The 21,272-nt window shown below is 35.1% G+C and overlaps 1 protein-coding gene across 3 annotated transcripts in view; it reads left to right on the forward strand.

Moving 5' to 3' along the window:
- Positions 1 to 21,272, forward strand: part of TBCA (tubulin folding cofactor A) — a 115,928-nt gene that overhangs the window by 77,591 nt on the left and 17,065 nt on the right. For 2 of the 3 annotated variants that reach the window (XM_072736955.1, XM_072736953.1), the window contains exon 2: positions 16,718 to 16,823. The exons of the other annotated variant lie outside the window; for it this stretch is intronic. In XM_072736955.1, coding sequence (XP_072593056.1) covers positions 16,718 to 16,823 — 106 coding nt within the window. The remainder of the gene's footprint in view (positions 1 to 16,717; positions 16,824 to 21,272) is intronic. 3 annotated transcript variants of the gene reach the window in all.

Here is a 21,272-nt window from a genome sequence, read left to right on the forward strand (position 1 = left end):
TTTCTTTTTACAGGATTTATACTTAGGAAGAAAAAATACTCTAATAGGTTAAATCATATGGTTAGAAAGTTAAAAGTTTCAATTTATCACAATGTCAAAGCTAGATACTTAATCTACATAATAAACATGCTACTCCATCCCCATATGATTTGTACTATTTTGGAAATTTAAATTAGTGGTTATTTGTTAATATTTAGAGATCTGTAAATGAAAGTTTCATGTATTAATTTGTTCCTGAACTCTAGGTAAGACATCAATTTTGTAGTAACTTTAGGTAATATTTTCTATTGCAGCTCTCTCACTTTAAAATTCTCCTTTTCCAAAAAAAACTGCATTCTTTATGGAATTTGGCTAAAGACCACTGAGCTTTTATTACCATTTAGATATCATACCTAAGGTAAAAAAATAAGCTTATATTAGGAAAAGTTGGATTTGATTTTTTAAAAACATTCTATCACTTATAATAATGTTACTGTATGATTTTTCAAACTATATTGCTTGATAATATAAGGTAGTATGGCTAGTTACTTTTCTACTAAAATGTGGATCATTTATAAGTAAAATTTTATTTTTTAAAGATTTTATTTTATTATTTATTGAGAGACACAGAGAGAGAGAGAGAGGCAGAGACACAGGCAGAGGGAGAAGCAGGCTCCATGCAGGGAGCCCAATGTGGGACTCGATCCCAGGACTCCAGGATCACGCCCTGAGCTGAAGTAGGCGCTAAACCACTGAGTCATCCAGGGATCCCCAGTAAATTAAAATTTTAAATTATAGAATAAAGTTCACTGTCATTTACTTAATTATACTAATAATATAGAGCTATGTACTAGTATTAAGCTATTATGCTGGATTGATTTATTTTAAAAATTGTATTAAATTGCTAATATGACATTAACTTCTACTATTGGAAATTTTGAATTGAATATTTTGATATTTTAAATAGGGCAAAAATGTACTTCAGAAATTTAGAAATAGAAATTTATCAAATATTATAGTCAGAATTTTGATTACCGCCTCTCATTCAGGATTCCAAGTAGGTATTGTATAGAATATGGTTTGCAAGATCATAGGTGAGTTGAAAAAGTGTTCTGTGCTCGATTTAATTTGAGAGGGACTGAGATAAAGTTTAACAAGTTTCCTCATAGGATTATTCAAAAGCTTTCACTCTGTGAATCTTTAAGAGTGGACTACAGTATGCAGTATTTCCTATGCTTTATTCATAAAAATCTTTTTCTTTTAACATCTCTTGGAAGAGCATGCCTTTGTTTTCTGTGAGAGAAAACAATTGTTACCACATTTGAAAATTGGCAGTTTGGTTATATTTACATGGTGAATTAGAAGATAGATTTGACCCCTACATATAAACAAGCTTGAGCCAGCTCCCATGTCTTTTTTTTAAGATTTTATTTTTAAGTAATCTCTACACCCAACATGGGACTGGAACTTACAAACCCAAGGTCAAGAATCACATGCTACACAGACTGATCTGCTGGGTGTCCCGCCCCATGTTTTTATTTAACCCTAAGTGCTGCATTTATTACCTGGGTTTTTAAGGTTGACCAGAGAAAGGTGTTTGTTAGAGGTATGTCCATATGTAATCATGGTAGCCTATCCACAGAATCAAGATCCTGAAAGATTCTATGGAATAATTCATCTGAAATAGTACAGGAAAACTGTATAGAACAACAATTTGCAAAACATTGTGATGCTCTTAAAATGCCGTAAAATCCATTGTTTATTTTTCTGTTTTGGTGAGATAGAGGATTTGTTTTTACATGCTAATGGATTGTTCTTGGGGCAAGAGCTAACTAAACGTAGTGGGCCTCCAGTTGTGAAAATCCAACGTTTTGTATGTATGTATGTATTTTAGAGAGGGAGAGTGGAGGAGTAGAGGGAGAGAATCTTACGCAAGGCTCTATGCCCAGCATGGAGCTCAAAGTGGAGCTCAGTCTCATAATCCTGAGATCATGACCTTAGCAGAAATCAAGAATCAGATGCTTAACTGCCCAAGCCACTCCCTGGTACCCCAAAATGTAACATTACTGACAAATTCAGAAAGTTAGGCTGTAAAATGACTATTTTACTCTGAGTAAACAATTGAAGAATAAAAGGGTGAAATATTAGAGGTATACAAACATTTTAAAAACTATAGACTGTAATTAATGAGACATAGACAAAGATTTGTAGGGCATCAAGAGTCATTGGGAATCACTAATCCTAGAATAATGCAGAAAATTTTACTATACTGACTTTTGAAACTAGATTTACTAGATGTTAAAATTGTGTCACATTCAGCTCTATATCAAGTATCATTACCAAATATTATTTAATCAGTTAAATACTTAAAATTTTCGCTTGAATGGAAAAAAAAAAGATTTAAACATGGTAAAGTACAAAATAAATACATATTTAAAATAGGCCCCTGAGCATGAACCAAATTACTGTATATGTATACCTTTAGATAGGAATACAGTATGAAAATTATTTTCAGCTCTTATATTTTTCTGAATGAAAATGATCAGTTAATGACTATTTTGTCATTCTTCTGTGATAAAGGGCCTTAAACAAGTCTTCAATATCAGTAAGAAAGCTTTGTTTCTTCTTGAACCATTTTGACCTAATGAATATATCTTAGTACAACAAAATGAAAAAATACATTGCATATCAAAAGTACCTTTGTATAATGCTCTTAACCCCAAAGCCATGAGTTTTTCTCTATCCTCAAGTTCAACTAAAGAATCCCATAGTTAGCTCCCAAGTGTTCTCCTCAGTAATTCCAAGAATAACTCGAGTTCATGGATCACCAAGAATAATTACTATAGCAAAATATCATTAAATTGGGCTTATTTTATAATTTGGTAAAATTCAGATAGCCTGATGTTAACTTATTTATGAGAAGTGACAGTCATGAATCAACTAAAATTATTTTCATTAAATGCTCATTTTAGTTTTGGTAAATTAATTTGGACTAACCACATATACTTCATCATTTTTCTAATGTTCTAGGCAAACTGAACTGTTTCACAGAACAGAATGATGGTGTTGGAAATTGCTCTGTTCATAATACTGTCAGGGTCTTCCTTAGATGCTGCCTCAAATCCCTTTTATTTATTTTTTAAAGATTTTATTTATTCATGAGAGATAGAGAGAGAGGCAGAGACATAGGCAGAGGGAGAAGCAGGCTCCCCGCAAGGAGCCCCATGTGGGACTCCATCCTGTCCCCCGGGATCATGCCCTGAGCTGAAGGCAGACTCTCAACCGCTGAGCCACCCAGGTGTCTCTCAAATCCCTTTTAGATCTAAGTTATGTTTAACAAATTTAAAGTAAATTATGAATAATAATAGTTCAGATTTCATTCTTCCAATACCGTACTGTTTAGCTAACATGTTTTCAGTTTTCTTCTTTTAATGCATCTAAGATTAAATTGGCTGGGTTTGGTTTGGTTTGGTTTGGTTTGGTTTGGTTTGGTTTGTAGCTGCATCACACTCTTTGGCCTATATTGAGCTTGCAAGCCAAAGCTACTTTATCTAGTACTTGTATGATTCTGAGGTTGGGAAAAAGGGTATCATTTTAGAGTGGGATGATGAGCTCACTTTTCAACCTAGTTCAGTTGGTTGCTGGTAGGATGTCTAAATAGAGATGTTATTAAGACAGAAATAAGGGTCTGGACAGAAGGTAAAAAATCAAGTGTACAGAGAGATTTGTGATTTTTAGGTGGTAATTAAAACTGTCAAGAGGTTTTTGTATGAGATGAAGCAGCTGTGTGAGGTACTGTTACTTTTTAATACAAACTCAAGCAGAGGCTATTCACTGTTTTTAGCCCTTTCATTAATATATATTTTTCAATCTAACTGGTATCTCAAAAATCTCTAAGGAACAGTTTAGAGCTTTAGTGAAATAATTAATTTTACATTTTTGGTTTTTTTAATTATTAATTCCTGATACATGTATTAGACCCTGAGATTCATAATATTGCAAAGAAAATAAGTTTTTTTTTTAAAGATTTTATTTATTCATGAGAAAACACAGGAGAGAGAGAGAGAGAGGCAGGGAGCCCAACATGGGACTCGATCCCAGGTCTCTAGGATCAGGCCCTGGGCTGAAGGCGGCGCTAAACTGCTGAGCCACCCAGGCTGCCCGTGATACTGGTTTTGTATTTGTCATGTATCATCTTAGCTGTTTATAGAATGTCCTGTCGTATTTATTTAAATTACTAAAGCATGTATTCCATTTGAACAGTGAATGAATATAACTTGAAATATCTCCAGTATAGGTAATTAATTGAAGAGTACTGGGAGATGATAAGGTAACAAATAAGGTAAATCACACATTTACTTTCTTTCATTTAGATACACAAGAAATTGATAACTTGTTGCTTCCAGTAATGGGAACTGTGCCATTAGGGTAGGGTGTGGTAGGGTGTGGGTGGCAGGTTGGTTTTCATTTTGAACTCTTTTGTACTATTCAGATTTTTAACCATAGAATGGTTTTACTTTGGGAACAGATAAAAGAAATTTAAATTTTGAAAATTGCTTTATTTCCTTCAAACATAAGGCAATATGATGTGTTAGTATTGACACTTGAAGTTAGAAGTCATAATTTCAAATCCTCATTCACCATTGCTTGGCCAACTGACATGAGGTGAGTCATTTCATCTCTGTGAATCACAGTTTCCCATTTGCCCTGCTTACTTCTCAGGATAATTGTGAGTTCACTCTGTAAACATAATCTGTGAGGCACATACTCTGATAGGTGCTGAGAGGAGGAGACACCTTTTCAGTCATTGAGCATCCACTATCAAGTGTAGAACTAGACAAAAATTTTGTTTTATGATTTTGTTGAGAGAGAACAAATGGAGGAGAGAGGCCATAGAGAGAAGGAGAAGTAGACTCCCCACTAAGCAGGGAGCCCACTGTGGGGCTCAATCTCAGGACTCTTGGATCATGACCTGAACTGAAGGCAGATGCTTAACCAACTGAGCCACCCAGGAGCTCCAGAACTAGACAAAAGTTTTTAACCTATTTTGATAAATCCTATATGCTATCAAGATCTGTAGGAAGTATTTACAGTAGCAGCTTGGGAGTGGCAGGGAAGACATTAGTGTGGTCCTTCCAAAAGACAAGGACATTTGAGTTTAATTTTGAAGAATGAGTGGAGTTGGGACAGAAGGAGTGAGAGAAGGTATTTTGTTAAGAAAAAGCTCTATCTCATTTGATGTGTGTTTGAGTGTAGCATATTTTTGTTTATTTTAAGATAGTACTATAGCACGTTCTTCCTTAGTTTTGCTATTCCCCAAAATTTTGGCTATGATTATTAATTGAAATTTGGGGAAATCTGACTTGAGACTTTACAGTGACCACGAAAGAATTAGTGGAGAATCACTAAAACTCAACTGTATTTTTAGTACATACACTTTGCTATATAGACCATAAGTATTAAATCATCAGATTCTGATGTCAGTCTATAGTTCTTTCTTACTAAGGAAGTAGTGTGAATTCTTAATTCAGGGGCTAAGCCTCTAATTTGCTGTCCATTTGCATTTTCCCAAATAAGTAGATTTTTAATTCCCTGCATCTTTCTTGGTGTTTTTGTCCCAATATACTTTTGTATTTCTTCTCTGTGCTGGTGTCTGTACCCTTAGTCTTCAAAAGCCCCAAATCCAAAGTTTTATACAGGTTTAGTCTTAAGTGTGAAATAGAGACTTTAGCACAAAATTAATGTGGAGTATTTGTTAAAACAGTAAAAAACATAATTGAGTAATGAATTGGTAATTTCCTTTTTACTTTTTTCATGCTTATTTGTATATGGGAAGAAAAAAAATGAGGTATCTCAATTTCTGAGTGATTTATTAGTTCAGAATGAATTAGTCCAAGTAAGAAAGCATTATTTCATAATTGCAGAACAACCTTCTGCTGTTAGTAACAGAAAATCAGGCTATTTGTGGGTTAAACAGTAAAGATGTTCATCATCTCATACAATAAGAAATCTAGAGGTAGGGTGCTTTCAGAGTTGGTTAATTGAGTAGATTGATAATGATCACAAAATTCAAGTTCTCTGATATCTCACAATGACCTGTCCTTTTAGGCTGGATCTTCACATGATCCCATGGACCTGCCATCACAGATGATGATGTCTAGGGAAGAAAATAGGATTATATCTACTTACATTGCGTTTACAAAGAATAGCAACCTTTTCAGAACCCATCAGTGAATAGCTCTTACGTAGCTTTGGCCATAAGCTTTGTATATGAGTCACATATACATGCCTAAGCTACCATTTGGCAAGTGGCTTCTTCCTTTGAAGGACATGGCTGCTTGTATGATCATAAAATTCTGTTGGCAGGTATGAAGTGGCTGTTGGATAGGCAACCAATAATGCCTGTTGCATTTGAGCCTATTTTTAAAATGTATTCAAATGTTTAAGAATTACTTTTAAAAATAAGTGTATCACTTGTAGCTAAGAATAACTATGGAATGAAGCAGTTCTTTGGCACTGTATAGCTATGAGAACTTGGACAAGCTCCATGAACTTCAGTTTAGTTATTACTAAAATGGGAATAATAATGGTACCTATTTTATAGGGTTGTTTTTGAGGATTTAGTGTCATGATGCATGTAGCATGCTTTGACATAGTATTTGGCCCATAGTAAATGATCACTATATGTTAACTGCTTTTATTATCATATTTAATTTTAACTTAAATGATTCAAGCTTTTGTCTAAATCTCTTGTATATTATGTGGGATGCCAATATTGTAACTGTCTCTTTTTGAGTTGTAACTGTTGAACTTTATCATAGGGCTAGTTTTGGGGGAAGCAGGCTTGATGATTGCCATTGGAAGTGCTAAAACATTAAAAGTCATTTATCCAACCTAACTTTTTTATAAGCATTGCTGTTTTCAGCATGATTTTATTATTATTATTATTTGATAAAAATTTCATGAAATAATGTAGCTTGTATTCATTTCTGAAATATTGGTTCTGGGTCAGTTCTATTTAAATATAAAGACTTTTAAAAACATTGTAGGGAGGGATAATTAACAAGTGACTATAGAATGGGAATGATACTTAAATAGGACTATAAGTATTTGGGCCCTTGATAAAAGTTTCTTTTCTTCCTTATTTCTCATACAGTAAACATCTCAAAAGTATTGTTTGTTTGTTCAGAGACAGAAGAGGTTGTTAATAGCGAGGTCAGTAGAGGAGAATGGTACCAATCAGGAAAAAGGAAATCATGCTAGGGATTTCAATCAAACAGGGATTTAATACAGGATATTGGCTACACAGGTGTTGATAAAACTTTTATAAAATGCTAAAATTTTATTGGCTGGCCAGAGGTCATCTTAGCCATCACTTATATCATGGTTTTTATGAGAAAAAAAAAATAGGTAGGCATACCTTAGCCTTTAAACAGACATTAAAAACACAAATCAGACAAATGGGGAAAGATGTATTTTGCTCATAGTTCTATTGTAAAGGTTGAAAAAGAATAAATAGATTATGTATTGTTTTAAATATGGTGTATAGCAAAGGATTATGTTTCTTTTTCAGTGGATCCTGTGCTGCCCAAAGGAGATTATTCTTACAAAACTAAGTTAAATGAATTTTCCTTTTCATTAATTGCTTCATATTACAACCATAACTGGAGGGGGTGGGGAAGAGTGCTTTTCCTGGAGTTTCCAGTTGTCTTTTTTTTTTTTTTTTTTTTAATTGAGAAGGGGGGAAAAGACCACATGACCTCTCTTTTATCTTCAACTCATTGTATTTGTTCCTTAGAATCTATTCCATTCTTCTTCTTAAAGATATTCTTATAAGATTCCACACTAAGATTTTAGGCCAGGCCTACAGGACAGTTTTAATCCTGGGATTTTTTTTTTTTCTTCATTAGACCATTACATTTTTTTTTTTAAGATTTTATTTATTCATGAGAGACAGAGAGAGAGAGAGAGAGGGGGGCAGAGACACAGGCAGAGGGAGAAGCAGGCTCCATGCAGGGAGCCCGACGTGGGACTGGATCCTGGGTCTCCAGGATCACACACCCTGGGCCGAAGGCAGGCGCTAAACCACTCAGCCAACCAGGGATCCCCATTACATTTATTTGACCATGATTTTTTTCTTGATTTTTATCTTCAGTTTGCTGGAGTACATTCTTAAGTAAATTTCTCAGAAAGGAGGAATTGCAGATAAACTTCCTGAATTTTTATATAACTAAAAAAATATTCCCCTGGCTTATGACTTATTTCATCAGTTATCCGTATGACTTATTGTCTCCTTCAGATCTTAACTCCCATAACCTCTTCTCAAAAAGGCCTTCCCTGACCATTGTATTTTAAATTGCAATAAATAAATAAATAAATAAATAAATAGCAAATCCCATATATTACCAATCTTTCTTTACTGCTTCTTCTCTTAAAGTACTTTTATCACATTCGAACATACTGTATGTTTTGCTTATTTATTGTTTCCCCACTAAAAAGTGCTATATGGCAAAGATTTTTGTAGTTTTGTTCACTGTTATCATGCCTGGGCAGCCCGGGTGGCTCAGCGGTTTAGCGCCACCTTCAGCCCATGGCTGGATCCTGGAGACCCAGGATCAAGTTCCATGTCGGGCCCCCTGCATGGAGCCAACTTCTCCCTCTGCCTGTGTTTCTGCCCCTCTCTGTGTGTCTGTCATGAATAAATAAAATCTTTAAAAAGAAATAAAAATAAATAAAAAATCACGCCTGGCACATAATAGCCCCTCAGTGAATGATTGCTGGGTGAGTTAGTGAATGTATCCCTCACTATTAAAATTATAAATCCGAGTCATTAATCATTTTCTCTTAGAACTTTAAAGGGATTGCTCCATTGTCTTCTGTTATCTAGTGTAAAATATAATGTCAATCTCTTTTTTTCTTTTTCCTTTTATGGGTGACTTATTTTCTCTTTAAAGGCTTTCTTTTTCGTGGATCTCTGGAAATTTTTATCAATGTACATAGATGTGGGTTTTTTTCATTGATTCTGTTTGGTACTTAGGAGGCTCTTTAAATTAAGATTATTGTTTCTTTTCCAGCTTTGGGAAGTTTTATTCTTTAAAAAAAAAAATTCTTATCCCACTTTTTTTCTGTAAAATATAGTGTCTGATAAGAAATTAGAGCAATTCCTTTTCCAATAAGCCAGTGATCATTTACTGATGAGTACTCCTTTTCCTACTGATGTGATAAGCCACTTTGCCATTCATTATTATTAGTAATAAATGAAATATAAATATTAAGTCAGTCTATCCTATTGTAGCCAATTTGGTATATCATTTTAGTCACAGAAGACAGTATGCCAGATTTCACTCTTTAAGTGTCAATAAACATATCAAACCTTAAAGAGATGTAAAACCAAAAAGAGAAAAATATGGAAAATGGTACAGGAAAGGAAAAGATAAATTTGATAATCAGTAGGAGTTGTAGATAGTAAATATTATGTAGTAAAATATTACACATCCATAAACTTTATGAATAGGGATGTTCATTACAGTATTATTTATAATATGGGAATGGGCTAAATGTCCAATTAGGTAATACTTTATTAAGCTCTCATACTGCCACAGTGAAATGCTTTGCAACCACTAACAGCTATATTTTTCAAAGAATGCTTAGTAATATTGAAAATGATACATTGAGCATAGCATAAAGTATAAACTTTAGACCATTATATTTGTATACCTGAAAGTAATATAATAATATATGTCAACTATGATAAAAAAGAAAGAAAATCATACATTATCCCAATTGTTTGCATATACACACATACACATAAATTTTCACACGTGTGTTTAAAGAAAAGGACTAGCGGAAAATATTCAAAATGTTAATACAGGTCCATAATCTCATATATGAAATCACTGGGCCAATATGTATTTCTGAATTTCAGATTTTTTAGATTTTAGAACAGAAATATGTTTTCATATCATCTGGAGAAGTACTTTATAATCAAAAACATATTTCTTTAGTGAAACATGACTCTTCACATTAAGTAGAATATATCAAGTTTATAATTTCATGTCAGTGGAGATTATATTTTGCTGCTAAATCAGTCTGTGCCTACTATGTATAAAGGTCACGAGTTTCACCTAATCCTCTCTTTAAAGAACGGAAGATCTAACGGAAACTGGCTTCATTGTAATGTGAAAAACACTTTGGTAGTTAAGAGAAGTTGGATAGAATTAAGTAGAGGTCTTCTAAGTCAGGATTCAGCAACCTGTTTTGTAAAGGAACAATTAGTATTTATATATACATATATATATTTTAAAGATTTTATTCATTTATTCATGACACAGAGAGAGAGACACAGGCAGAGGGAGAGGTAGGCTCCATGCAGGGAGCCCAATGCGGGACTCAGTCCTGGGTCTCCAGGATCAGGCCCTGGGCTGAAGGTGGCGGTAAATCACTGAGCCACCTGGCTGCTCTAGTATATATTTTAGGCTAGGTGGGCCATACAGTTCTATCACAACTACTCATCTCCACTGTCATTGCATGAAAATAGTCAGGGATGGTATATAGATGAATAAGTGTGGCTGGACACAAAAATTTCAATTCCATATGATTTTTACATGTCACAAAATATTTTAACTTTTTTTAACCATTTGAAAATACGGAATTTCATATTAAAAATATTTTTTAAATCACAAAACTCATTTGTAGCTCTCAAATATACAAAACAAATGGCAGGCAAGATTTTGTTCATTGGCCATAGTTTGCCAATCCTTTTCTAAGACTTTGAATTACAGGATGTTAATTGAATGAGCCTCTTCCTGTTAGCCTATCAATCTCAGCTACTTTCATTTACTAGGAGAGTTTAGTAACCTCCTGGGTTTTAGGAATAGTGAAAATGTAGGGGCTCCTGGGTGGGTCTGTCAGTTAAGCTTCTGCCTTCAGCTCAGGTCACGATCTCAGGGTCCTGGGATCAAGCACTGCCCCCCAGGGAAGCTGCTTCTCCTCCTCCCACCCCCACATGAGTGCATGCTTGCTCTCTCTCAAATAAGTAAGACAGTTTTAAAAGAAAGGAATAGTGAAAATGTCACTACTAATCCCAGTGGTTTCTGAGTATCCTTGATATTCTGAATAATAATCATGATGATAAAAAGATAATAAAAAACCATAATAACACTGTTGCATCGATGATATGCAAGTTACTCCAGCAAAGATTCCAAACTTATTGGCTTCCAAGGACCAAGTGTAAGGCCTTAATGTTTGGAAACAGGAAGTTGTGTGAATTGGAAAAAGTGAATAGGGTTGCCTCATCTGAAAAAAGTAGTAGCCACTACTTTAGCTCCTTCCAGTAGAGGGAAAGAAGCCCCAGTGTTCGCCTACAAAAAACATTCAAGAGAAATCCAGACTTAATATATAAGTTAAATTAAGTCTCCTAGTTGTTTAATGTGGTAACAAATCTGTTTTTGTTTATTCTTTTTAACATTGTGAATCAAAAGCATTTTTAGGACTCGTTTAAGCATGCTGGCAACATTTGCCATCTGTGTCCCAGCAAGTTTCTGTTTAAAAGGAACTCTTAGAGAATTATCTATAGTGATAATGCATTAATGAGTTTATTTTGAAATCTTAAATCTTAGAGGATATTTTTATCTTAATAATGAAAACTACTTTTTACTTTATTATTTTTTAAAGATTTTATTTATTTATTCATGAGAGACACGCAGAGGGAGAAGCAGACTGCATGCAGGGAGCCCAACATGGGACTTGATCCCAGGTCTCCGGGGTCAGGCCCTGTGCTGAAGGCAGCGCTAAACCGCTGAGCCACCCGGGCTGCCCTGAAAACTACTTTTAAAGCGGTTTGTAAAACTATGTCAAATGCTCATTTCTTATACATGATGTTCACAGTCTTCAACTGTCATAAGTCCCAAGTGTGAATATATACAGTAAGTACAGTACTTGTGGCTGACTTTGTGGTTACAAGCTATTTTGTTGTTGTTGTTGTTAATGCTTTTTGAGATATATTTGACATACCGTACAAATCACCCATGTAAAGTATATAATCCATTTAGTATAGTCCTAGAGTTGTACAGCTGTTACCACAATCATTTTTAGAACAGTTCACCCCCAAAAAGAAACCTCAAACCTTTTATTATCCTCGCAGTTCTTTCCTCAGCTTTTCTAGTCTGGTCAACCAGGGCTAGAGACTTGCATCTCTATAGATTTGCCTATTCCAGATATATCCTATAAATAGTCATAATATGTGGTGTTTTCTGTCTGGCTCCTTTCACTTAGTGTAATGTTTTCAAGGTTCATCCATGTTGTAGCATAAATCAGTACTTCATTTCTTTTATTGCTAAATATTATTCTGTTGTATGGGTATATCATATTTTATTTGTTCCATCAGTTGATGGGCTTTTGAGTTGTTTACACATTTTGCCTATTCATAATGTTATGAACATTCATGTACAAGTTTTTATGTGGCCGTATATTTTCATTTCTCTTGAGTGTACACTAAGGAATATAATTACTGGTATATGTGGTAACTGTGTTGAACTTTTTAAGAAATGGCCAAACTTCAAAAGCAACTGTACCAATTTGCATTCCTATCAGCATTGTTGGATGGTTTCAATTTTTCTACATCCCTGTCAGCAACACTTATTATCTGACCTTTTTTCCCTGATTTTTTCATTATAGTCATTCTAATGAGTATGAAGTGATATCCTACTGTCGTTTTGTACATTTCCCTGATAACTAATGAAGTTGAGCATCTTTTCATGTGTTTGTTAGGCATTTGTATATATTTGGAGAAATGTCTGTTCAGATTCCCTTTAGCCATTTTTAGTTGGGTTGGTTTTTTATTGAATTCTTAAGTTTTTTATAGATTCTGGATACAAGTTTCTTATCCAATATATGGTTTCAAATATGTTCATTCTGTTGTCTTTTTCACTTTCCTGATAGTGTCCTTTGAAGCACAAAAGTTTTTAATTTTGACAAAAGTTAATTTATTTCTTTTTTTCTTACAGTTTTGGTGTCATAAAAATTCACAGTCATCAAGATTTAGTTGTAAAAAAAAGATTTACCCTGTTTTCTTGCAAAAGTTTTATAATCTTAGCCTTTTAGATCTTTGATCCATTTTGAGTTAATTTTTTGATATGGTTGGTAAAATGGGGAGGTGGGTTAGAAATCACAGACTTTAACTTCAAAAATCAAATTTGATATGTCTGAAAATACTAATAAGTACGCAAATAAGTATCAGGAAACACCTGATATTAGGCTGCCAAAATACTAATTATTAAGGCTCAGTGAAGAATGCATGGGATTTATTACGCTATTTTCTCTAGATTTTTTTGTTTGAAAATATCCATGACAATATTTTTCTTAATATCAACCTATTACAGTTTCTTACCATCATTAATTACATTGGCCTATCATCCTGTATCCTTAGCTTTGTATTAGACTTTTAGTTATTAGATGGCCCCAAGAACAAGTTTAGTTATAACTATAAAAATCTTACAGTAAGAAAAACTACAAAATAAGGACAAATTAAGCTAAAATTTTTTAATCTCAAGGTCTCTAAATTCTTGATATACCCAAAACTTTTATTCTATTTAGAATTTTATGAATAATATGTTTAAATATGTTGTATACAAACTTGTGTAGTTTACAGATGCCTACAATGTACGTCTCAAACTTCTGTTGAAGGGCAACTGTTCTGGAGAATACTGGGTGGGGAAAAGTCCTTTTTGCCTCAAGTAAGCTTTTCATTGAAAAAAGTTAAACTGACTTCCTTACTACCGGACTTCTTAGGATCTTTTAATATGCAAATACAAATCTTAAATGTTTAAAATTTGGCACACAGTGTTTGTTTTTTAGAAAGTACGCACATTGGCACTCTTCTCTTTGTAAATAGAACAAGTAGAAAACCAACAAACATATAAAAAATTGACACCATCAAATTGCTGGATCTAATTGACATTTATAGAATACGCCATTCAACAATACAAAAATGCACATTCTTTGTTTTTTTGTTTTGGGAGAGGAGTAAAGGGAGAGAAGAAAAGAATCTTAAGCAGTCTTCTTGCCCATCACAGAGCCCCATGCCTGGCTCAGTCTCACAAGCCAGAGAGAATGACCTGAGCCAAAATCAAGAGTCAGACACTTAACCGACCGAGCTACCCGGATGTCCCAGCAAGCAGTGTTTTTTAAGCTTATTTGTTTTTTTTTTGTTGTTGTTTTGTTTTTTTTTCAAAGAGAGAGAGAGACAGGCAGAGACACACAGGCAGAGGGAGAAGCAGGCTCCATGCACCAGGAGCCCGATGTGGGATTCAATCCCGGGTCTCCAGGATCGCGCCCTGGGCCAAAGGCAGGCGCCAAACCGCTGCGCCACCCAGGGATCCCCAGCTTATTTGTATACCATGGAGTAGTTTGGAAAACACCATACTACATATTTAAAAATCATATTAATGCCATACTTATATTATTTATTTAAAAATCATATTAATGCCATACTTATATTATTAAGTAGTTTAAGTTGATTTATCACTCCCCTAATGATTGTCATTTCATAAGTTTTTCCTTATTATGTCTATCCTTTTCTATTGCTCTTATTTTTATAATTTCCTCTCATGTATTTGTCTAATTACTGAAAGTGACCAGATTTTGAAATTGCTGTTTCTCTGTGGTTTGCTGTTTCTCTGTTGGTGTGGATTTGTAACACTAATGGAAAATATTTTCAGTTAATTATGCCTTTAAAGTATAATAAATTATGACACACATGTATTATGTTAACTATGGCATTTACAAAACTTGCAAAAGAGATCAGTGTTTAGAGAATTAAAAAGATTAGATATATTTTGGTATCTTTCTAAGAATTTTGCTTTATTCCAGAAAATTTAGAAAATATTGCTAAAGGAATAACTAGCAAATTTTATTACTCAAAATTGAAAAAACTGGTGAACTTTAATCCAAATCAGGAAAGATGGCACCATTACAATGGAGAAGCATATGAGGATGATGGAACATCATCCTAGGTGTGGTGTTCAGTGTCAGACCTCTTAATGAGGCCAGGGAATAATACTTAACTATTGGCATTTTATATGTAGTAGTAAATGGGTGAAGGACTATAATCATAGCCCATTACTTGTGATTGTTTTTTCTATTAATATTCAGCTATTAGGAATGTTATAAAAGTCAAATGAAGAATAAGCTCAAATGTAAAAGCTCAAAAAAAAGTTTAACTCCCAGCTGACTCCCCCTACCCCACATCATTAGAAGTTCCTCCTTGGATAACCAGAAATAGTACTTTCCCAAGTGTCCTTTATTATTTGTTTCTTAAGTATCCTCTGTTATTTGTTTATATTCATTGCAACATAAAATTTTATATTTTGTACCTATTATTTGCTTTGTTTTTTTTTTTTTCCACTGTGAGTTACTTTAGGACGAGTGCATGAAGGTCCTATAATACTCTACTGTAAATATTATTATCATTTTTATTATATTTTCTTTTATCTATGTCAGTAACACAAGATCATGAAAGACAGAATGAGCCTTGCTTGCACACCTCAAAATTCCAAACTGGACCATATTTTTAGTTTTTTAATATTTAGTTTGTAGTTTATGTGGGGATTTAAATCCAAATTTAAAATCTGATTTGGAAGCTTTTCAAGTAGTATAACAAAAGTAGTTTTTTCTTTTTAGATTTCTGAACTTATATTAAGACCCCCTTGGAAGAAAGGCCTGGGTGGCTCAGCAGTTGGGCATCTGCCTTTGGCTCAGGATGTGATCCCCGTCCGGTGATCGAGTCCCCCATTGGGCTCCTTGCAGGGAGCCTGCTTCTCCCCTCTGCCTGTGTCTCTGTGCTTCTCTCTCTCTCTCGTTCTCTCTTATGAATAAATAAATAAAATCCTAAAAAAAAAAGACCCCCTTAGAATATGAAAATTATGTTTTGAGGGGCACCTTGGTGGCTCAATTGGTTAAGCCTCCAGCTCTTGGTTCCCACTCAGATTACCATCTTGGTGTGGTGAGGTCGAGCCCTATTGTGGGGCTCTGCGCTTGGCAGGGAGCCTGCTTGAGATTCTTTCCCCCTCTGCCCCTCCTCTGGTGCACATGCACTCTTTCTCTCTCTAAAATAAATAAATACATAAATAAATAAAATATTTTTTAAAAAAACATGTTTTGAAATCCACTTAAAGATCTTTATTGCAAATGATTTGACAAAAGCCAGTCCCTCACACAAGGAAGGTCAGGCATAAAATTAAATGAATAGTAAATACTTATTAAACGATTTTATTGCTGAAAACAATATAATCTTTCTTTGTTTTGGACTTGGCATGCAATGTACCAATTGTTTTTCCAGTAAAGCTGAGCTTTTTCCATTATGTTGTTTAAAGTACATGCATACAAGTTTGAAAAAATATATATCTATTAATAAAAAAGGAAGACAAAGGCTAGTACATAATAATTTTGAGTGTTTTTACATTTTAAATAAATTATTATAGTGGAACATGTTTTTAATTAAAAATTTGAGAGCTTCATGCTTTGAAGATTACACTTGGTTTAGACAAGTATAGGACTTAAGGGATTGAGGATCAGACTTAGATCTATGGCTAGAGTATTTTTCTTTCTTCTCCTCCGTATCTAGTACACATACTTTGGTATTTTAAGTATATATTTTATATATACATAGTTTCTTTGTCTCCTATGATCTGTTTGCTAGAGAGAAAATTAATCCTTGGAACCATTTTTGGTTTATTTATAGATTGGTCAAAGAAAAAATGATGTATGAAAAAGAAGCAAAACAACAAGAAGAAAAGATTGAAAAAATGAAAGCTGAAGATGGTGAAAATTATGCCATTAAAAAGCAGGTAAAACTGTATCTTTAATAATAATAGCTAACATTTACAGGATACCATGTTAACATCCCTTTGAGAAGGTGCTATTATTTTTTTCTTTACTATTAAAACATCAATTTAAAAATACAGAAACATAGGTTACATACTTTGCCCAAGGTCACACAACCACCAAGCAGCATAGCTAAGATTTGAATATAGGAGTTCTGGGTCCAGAATTTGTACTTTTTTTTTTTTTTTTAAAGAATATATTTATTTGAGAGAGAGAGAGCAAAAGAGAGTACAAGCAAAGGGAGAGGGAGAAGCAGGCTCGATTCCAGGACCCTGGGATCATGACCTGAGCTGAAGGCAGGTACCCAACTGACTGAGCCACCCAGGTGTCCTTAAAATTTGTACTCTTGGGGATCCCTGGGTGGCTCAGCAGTTTAGCGCCTGCCTTCCACCCAGGGCGTGATCCTGGAGTCCTGGAATCAAGTCCCACATCAAGCTCCCAGCATGGAGCCTGCTTCTCCCTCTGTCTTTGTCTCTGCTTCTCTCTCTCTCTCTCTCTCTCTCTCTCTCTCTCATGAATAAATAAATAAAATCTTAAAAAAAATTTTTTGTACTCTTAACCATTAAGCTATACTGCCTCTACATTTTAAGTATTAAATATAAAAATTGGAGGCACCTGACTGGCTTAGTCAGCAGAGCATGAGACTCTTGACCTCAGGGTTGTGAGTTTTGGCCCCACATAGGTTGTAGAGATTACTAAAATATGATAATAAAAATATGTAATATATAAATGGCCTAATCTTATGTTAAATGTACTTGTATATTAAATTTACAAGTATTTTCCCCAAACTGATGTGAAGACCACCAACATAAATACGTGTATTATACTTGAGTAGCTTTTTCTGATTATCCTCATGACAAATTTTAGTCTCCTTTGTACTACATACAAGACTCTCCCTAATTTTGGTATCTTCTTATCCGACCTTATCTCTTGCTATTCTTGGACCTCTTAGGTCCTGCCCTTTTGTTTCCTGAACGTGCTCTTTTCCTTTGCCTCTGACATAAGTATGAGATGCTCTTCCTATTTCTCCTACCTACCTTTTCCTTATAAATTCCTGTTTATCTTTTAAACATCCCCTACCCTCTACCTCAACACTGAGAATGATACTCCTCCTCTGTTCTCTGATAACATCTTACTTATTCCCATCAGAGCATTTTTTGAATAGTTACTCTTGGCCAACACTTGTTTCATAATTCCTTGGGAAAAGAGAAGCCATTGGGAACTTTGTCTTTTTCCAACCATAAAATCTTTCAGCCTATCTGCATCTGTACCTGTACTGCCTTCCGTCCTATTAGAAATTAAGAAAACTGGGGATTCCTGGGTGACTCAGCCAGCGGTTTGGCGCCTGCCTTTGGCCCAGGGCGTGATCCCAGAGTCCCGGGATCAAGTCCCACGTCGGGCTCCTGGCATGGAGCCTGCTTCTCCCTCTGCCTGTGTCTCTGCCTCTCTCTCTCTCTCTCTCTCTCTCTCTCTCTCTCTGTCCATCATGAATAAATAAATAAAACCTTTTAAAAAAAATTAATAAAACCTTAACTTAGTTTTTAGAAGACCCTGCTGCCTTCCTTTATGTGTAGTAGATCAGAGAACATTTGTGTTTAAGATTTTCGTAAATTTCCAGTAAATTGAGGGAAGACTGTAAACAGATTTGTAGATATAACATGTGACCTGATATACTGACTTTCATGAACTAACTGTTCTTCATAAGGATTTACATATGGAGTATAAATTTTTGATTCTTAGGATTATGATGGTTAAATGCTTTATTTATATCACTCTTGCGCCTCTCTCACAATGTCCTCTATTGTTTCCCAACATCTAGTAAGAAATAGTATGACACAGTATATGACTTTATGTCATCCAGGTTCTTTTCAGTCAAGCTTATTTTCTCACATGTGTAGCTCCTGACCTCAGGTTTTTCTTTGCCCTGTTCTTTTGACCACTAGTAATGTATTGAAAGGCCCCTGGATGGCTCAGTGGTTGCCTGTCTGCCTTTGGCTCAGGTCGTGGTCCCAGAGTCCCTCATCGCACTCCCCACAGGGAGCCTTCTTCCTCTGCTTCTGTCTCTGCCTCTCTCGCATGAATAAATAAATAAAACTTTTAAAAAACAAAACAGCCATGTAGCTAGAAGTTGAAAGTTACTAGAATGGAGAATAAATGTGTTCTCTTTCTAAATAAAATTCTACAAATAATGTCATAGATAATCAGAATCTTTTTTTAATATTTATATATTGGAAAAAAAGAAATAAAATTTATATATTGATCATCCTTCAATAAATATACTACTTTATAGGTAAGGATTAACTCTTTCTTGAATCTTCTGTTCTCATTGTTATTTAAAAGTACTATCCATTTAACTACATTATCATTGACTATATATGCAGATGTAAAAAGGAGAAAATTTTTGTTAAAAATCCTTTCGGGGCACCTAGGTGGCTGAGTCATTTAAGCATCCAACTCTTGGTTCTAAGGTCAGTGCAGGTCATGATCTCATGGGTTGTGAGATTGAGCCCTGCCTTGGCTCCGTGATCAGTACAGAGAGTCTGTGTAAAGATTCTCTCCCTCTACCTCTTGCTCCACGTGTGTGCACATGCATGCTCACTCTTTCTCCCTCCCCCCCCCCCCCCCGCCAAATAAATAAAATCTTTAAAAAAATCCTTTCTGCCCTCAGCCTTGTTAAGATTATCTCTTGTCACAATGGTCATGGTTTATAATATGATTTCTTAGATTCCTAGTCAACCTAGCACTTATATTCAAAAATACCATCGCATATTTAATTACAAAACAATAAATCTTTCTGTTTACCCCTATTGTTAACTGTATCATATATAGTTGTCAGTTGCAGTTTTGTCTCATGAAACCTTTTCTTTAACCCAACCTACATGCTTTTCTCAATTCCTTTCCTTAGCTTAGCTATACTATGGCCAGCCATTCATATTTTTTATTATATGCAACAAGAATTGCTTTGCCAAGAACACTACCATATTCCTGTTTGCCTAGGACTTTAATTTTGTTAATAGTTTCTTTATATCTGTTGTGCCCCTCATAGAAAATACCAAGAAGACCAAGTGCTGCATTTTACGGATTCTCTACTTGTCTCCCTGTATTTCCTCCTCTTCTGAGCTAAATCCCCTCATTAGCCACTTCTCATTAACATGGCTCTTTTCTCACTCGGATCTGGTTTTTTTTTTTTTTTTTTTTTGGCTTTCATGGATCTTCTGAACTGTCCATATCTTATAATACACATTTATGGGGCATCTGGTGGCACAGTCAGTTAAGTGTCCAACTCTTGGTTTTGGTTCAGGTTGTGATCCCAGGGTTGTAAGATCAAGCCCCACATTAGGTTCTGAGCTTCTGGCGGGGGTCAGGGGGCGGGGGTCTGCTTGGGATTCTCTTTCCCTCTGCTCTCCACACCCCCATGCCCCCCTCCCATCTTTTTAAAAAAGTAATAACATATTTATTATGCTATCAGTCCCTACCAAACTTCTCACCTCTAATTGGTTGTCAAAATTGGCCTTTCCTGAAAGGGAAACAAAAGCAATAATGAACTCTTGGGACTTCATCAACATAAAAAGCTTTTGCACTGGGATGCCTGGGTGGCTCAGCAGTTGAGCGTCTGCCTTTGGCTCAGAGCATGATCCTGAAGTTCCAGGATCGAGTCCCACATCAGGTTCCCTCCATGAAGCCTGCTTCTCCTTCTACCTGTCTCTGTCCTCTCTGTGTCTCTCATGAATAAATAAAATCTTAAAAAAAAACCTTCTGCACAGCAAAGGAAACAGTCAACAAAACTCAAAGGCAGCTTCCAGAATGAGAGAAGATATTTGCAAATGACACATCAGATAAAGGGCTAGTGTCCAAGATATATAAAGAACGTATCAAACTTAACTTAAACCCAAAAAAACAAACAATCCAGTCAAGAAATGAGCAGAAGACATGAACAGATATTTCTTCAAAGAAGACCTACACATGGTGAATAAGCACATAAGAAAATGTTCCACATCACTTGCCACTGGGGAAAGACAAATAGATATACCACTTTACACCAGAGAGAATGACTAAAATTAACAAGACAGGAAATGACAAATGTTGGCAAGGATGTGGAGAAAGGGGAACCCTCTTGCACTATTGGTGGGAATGCAAACTGGTACAGCCACTCTGGAAAACTGTGGAGGTTCCTCAAGAAGTTAAAAATAGAGCTACCCTATGACCCAGCAATTACACTGCTGGAGATTTACCCCAAAGATACAGATGTAGTGAAACTGCAGGACACCTGCACCCCAATGTTCATAGTGGCAATGTCCACAGTAGCCATACTGTGGAAGGAGCCACGATGTCCTTCGATAGATGAATGGATAAAGAAGATGTGGTCTATATATACAATGGAATATTACTCAGCCATCAGAAAGGATGAATAC

The sequence above is a fragment of the Vulpes vulpes genome, chromosome 14 (assembly GCF_048418805.1).
Source record: "Vulpes vulpes isolate BD-2025 chromosome 14, VulVul3, whole genome shotgun sequence".
Lineage (NCBI taxonomy): Eukaryota > Metazoa > Chordata > Mammalia > Carnivora > Canidae > Vulpes > Vulpes vulpes.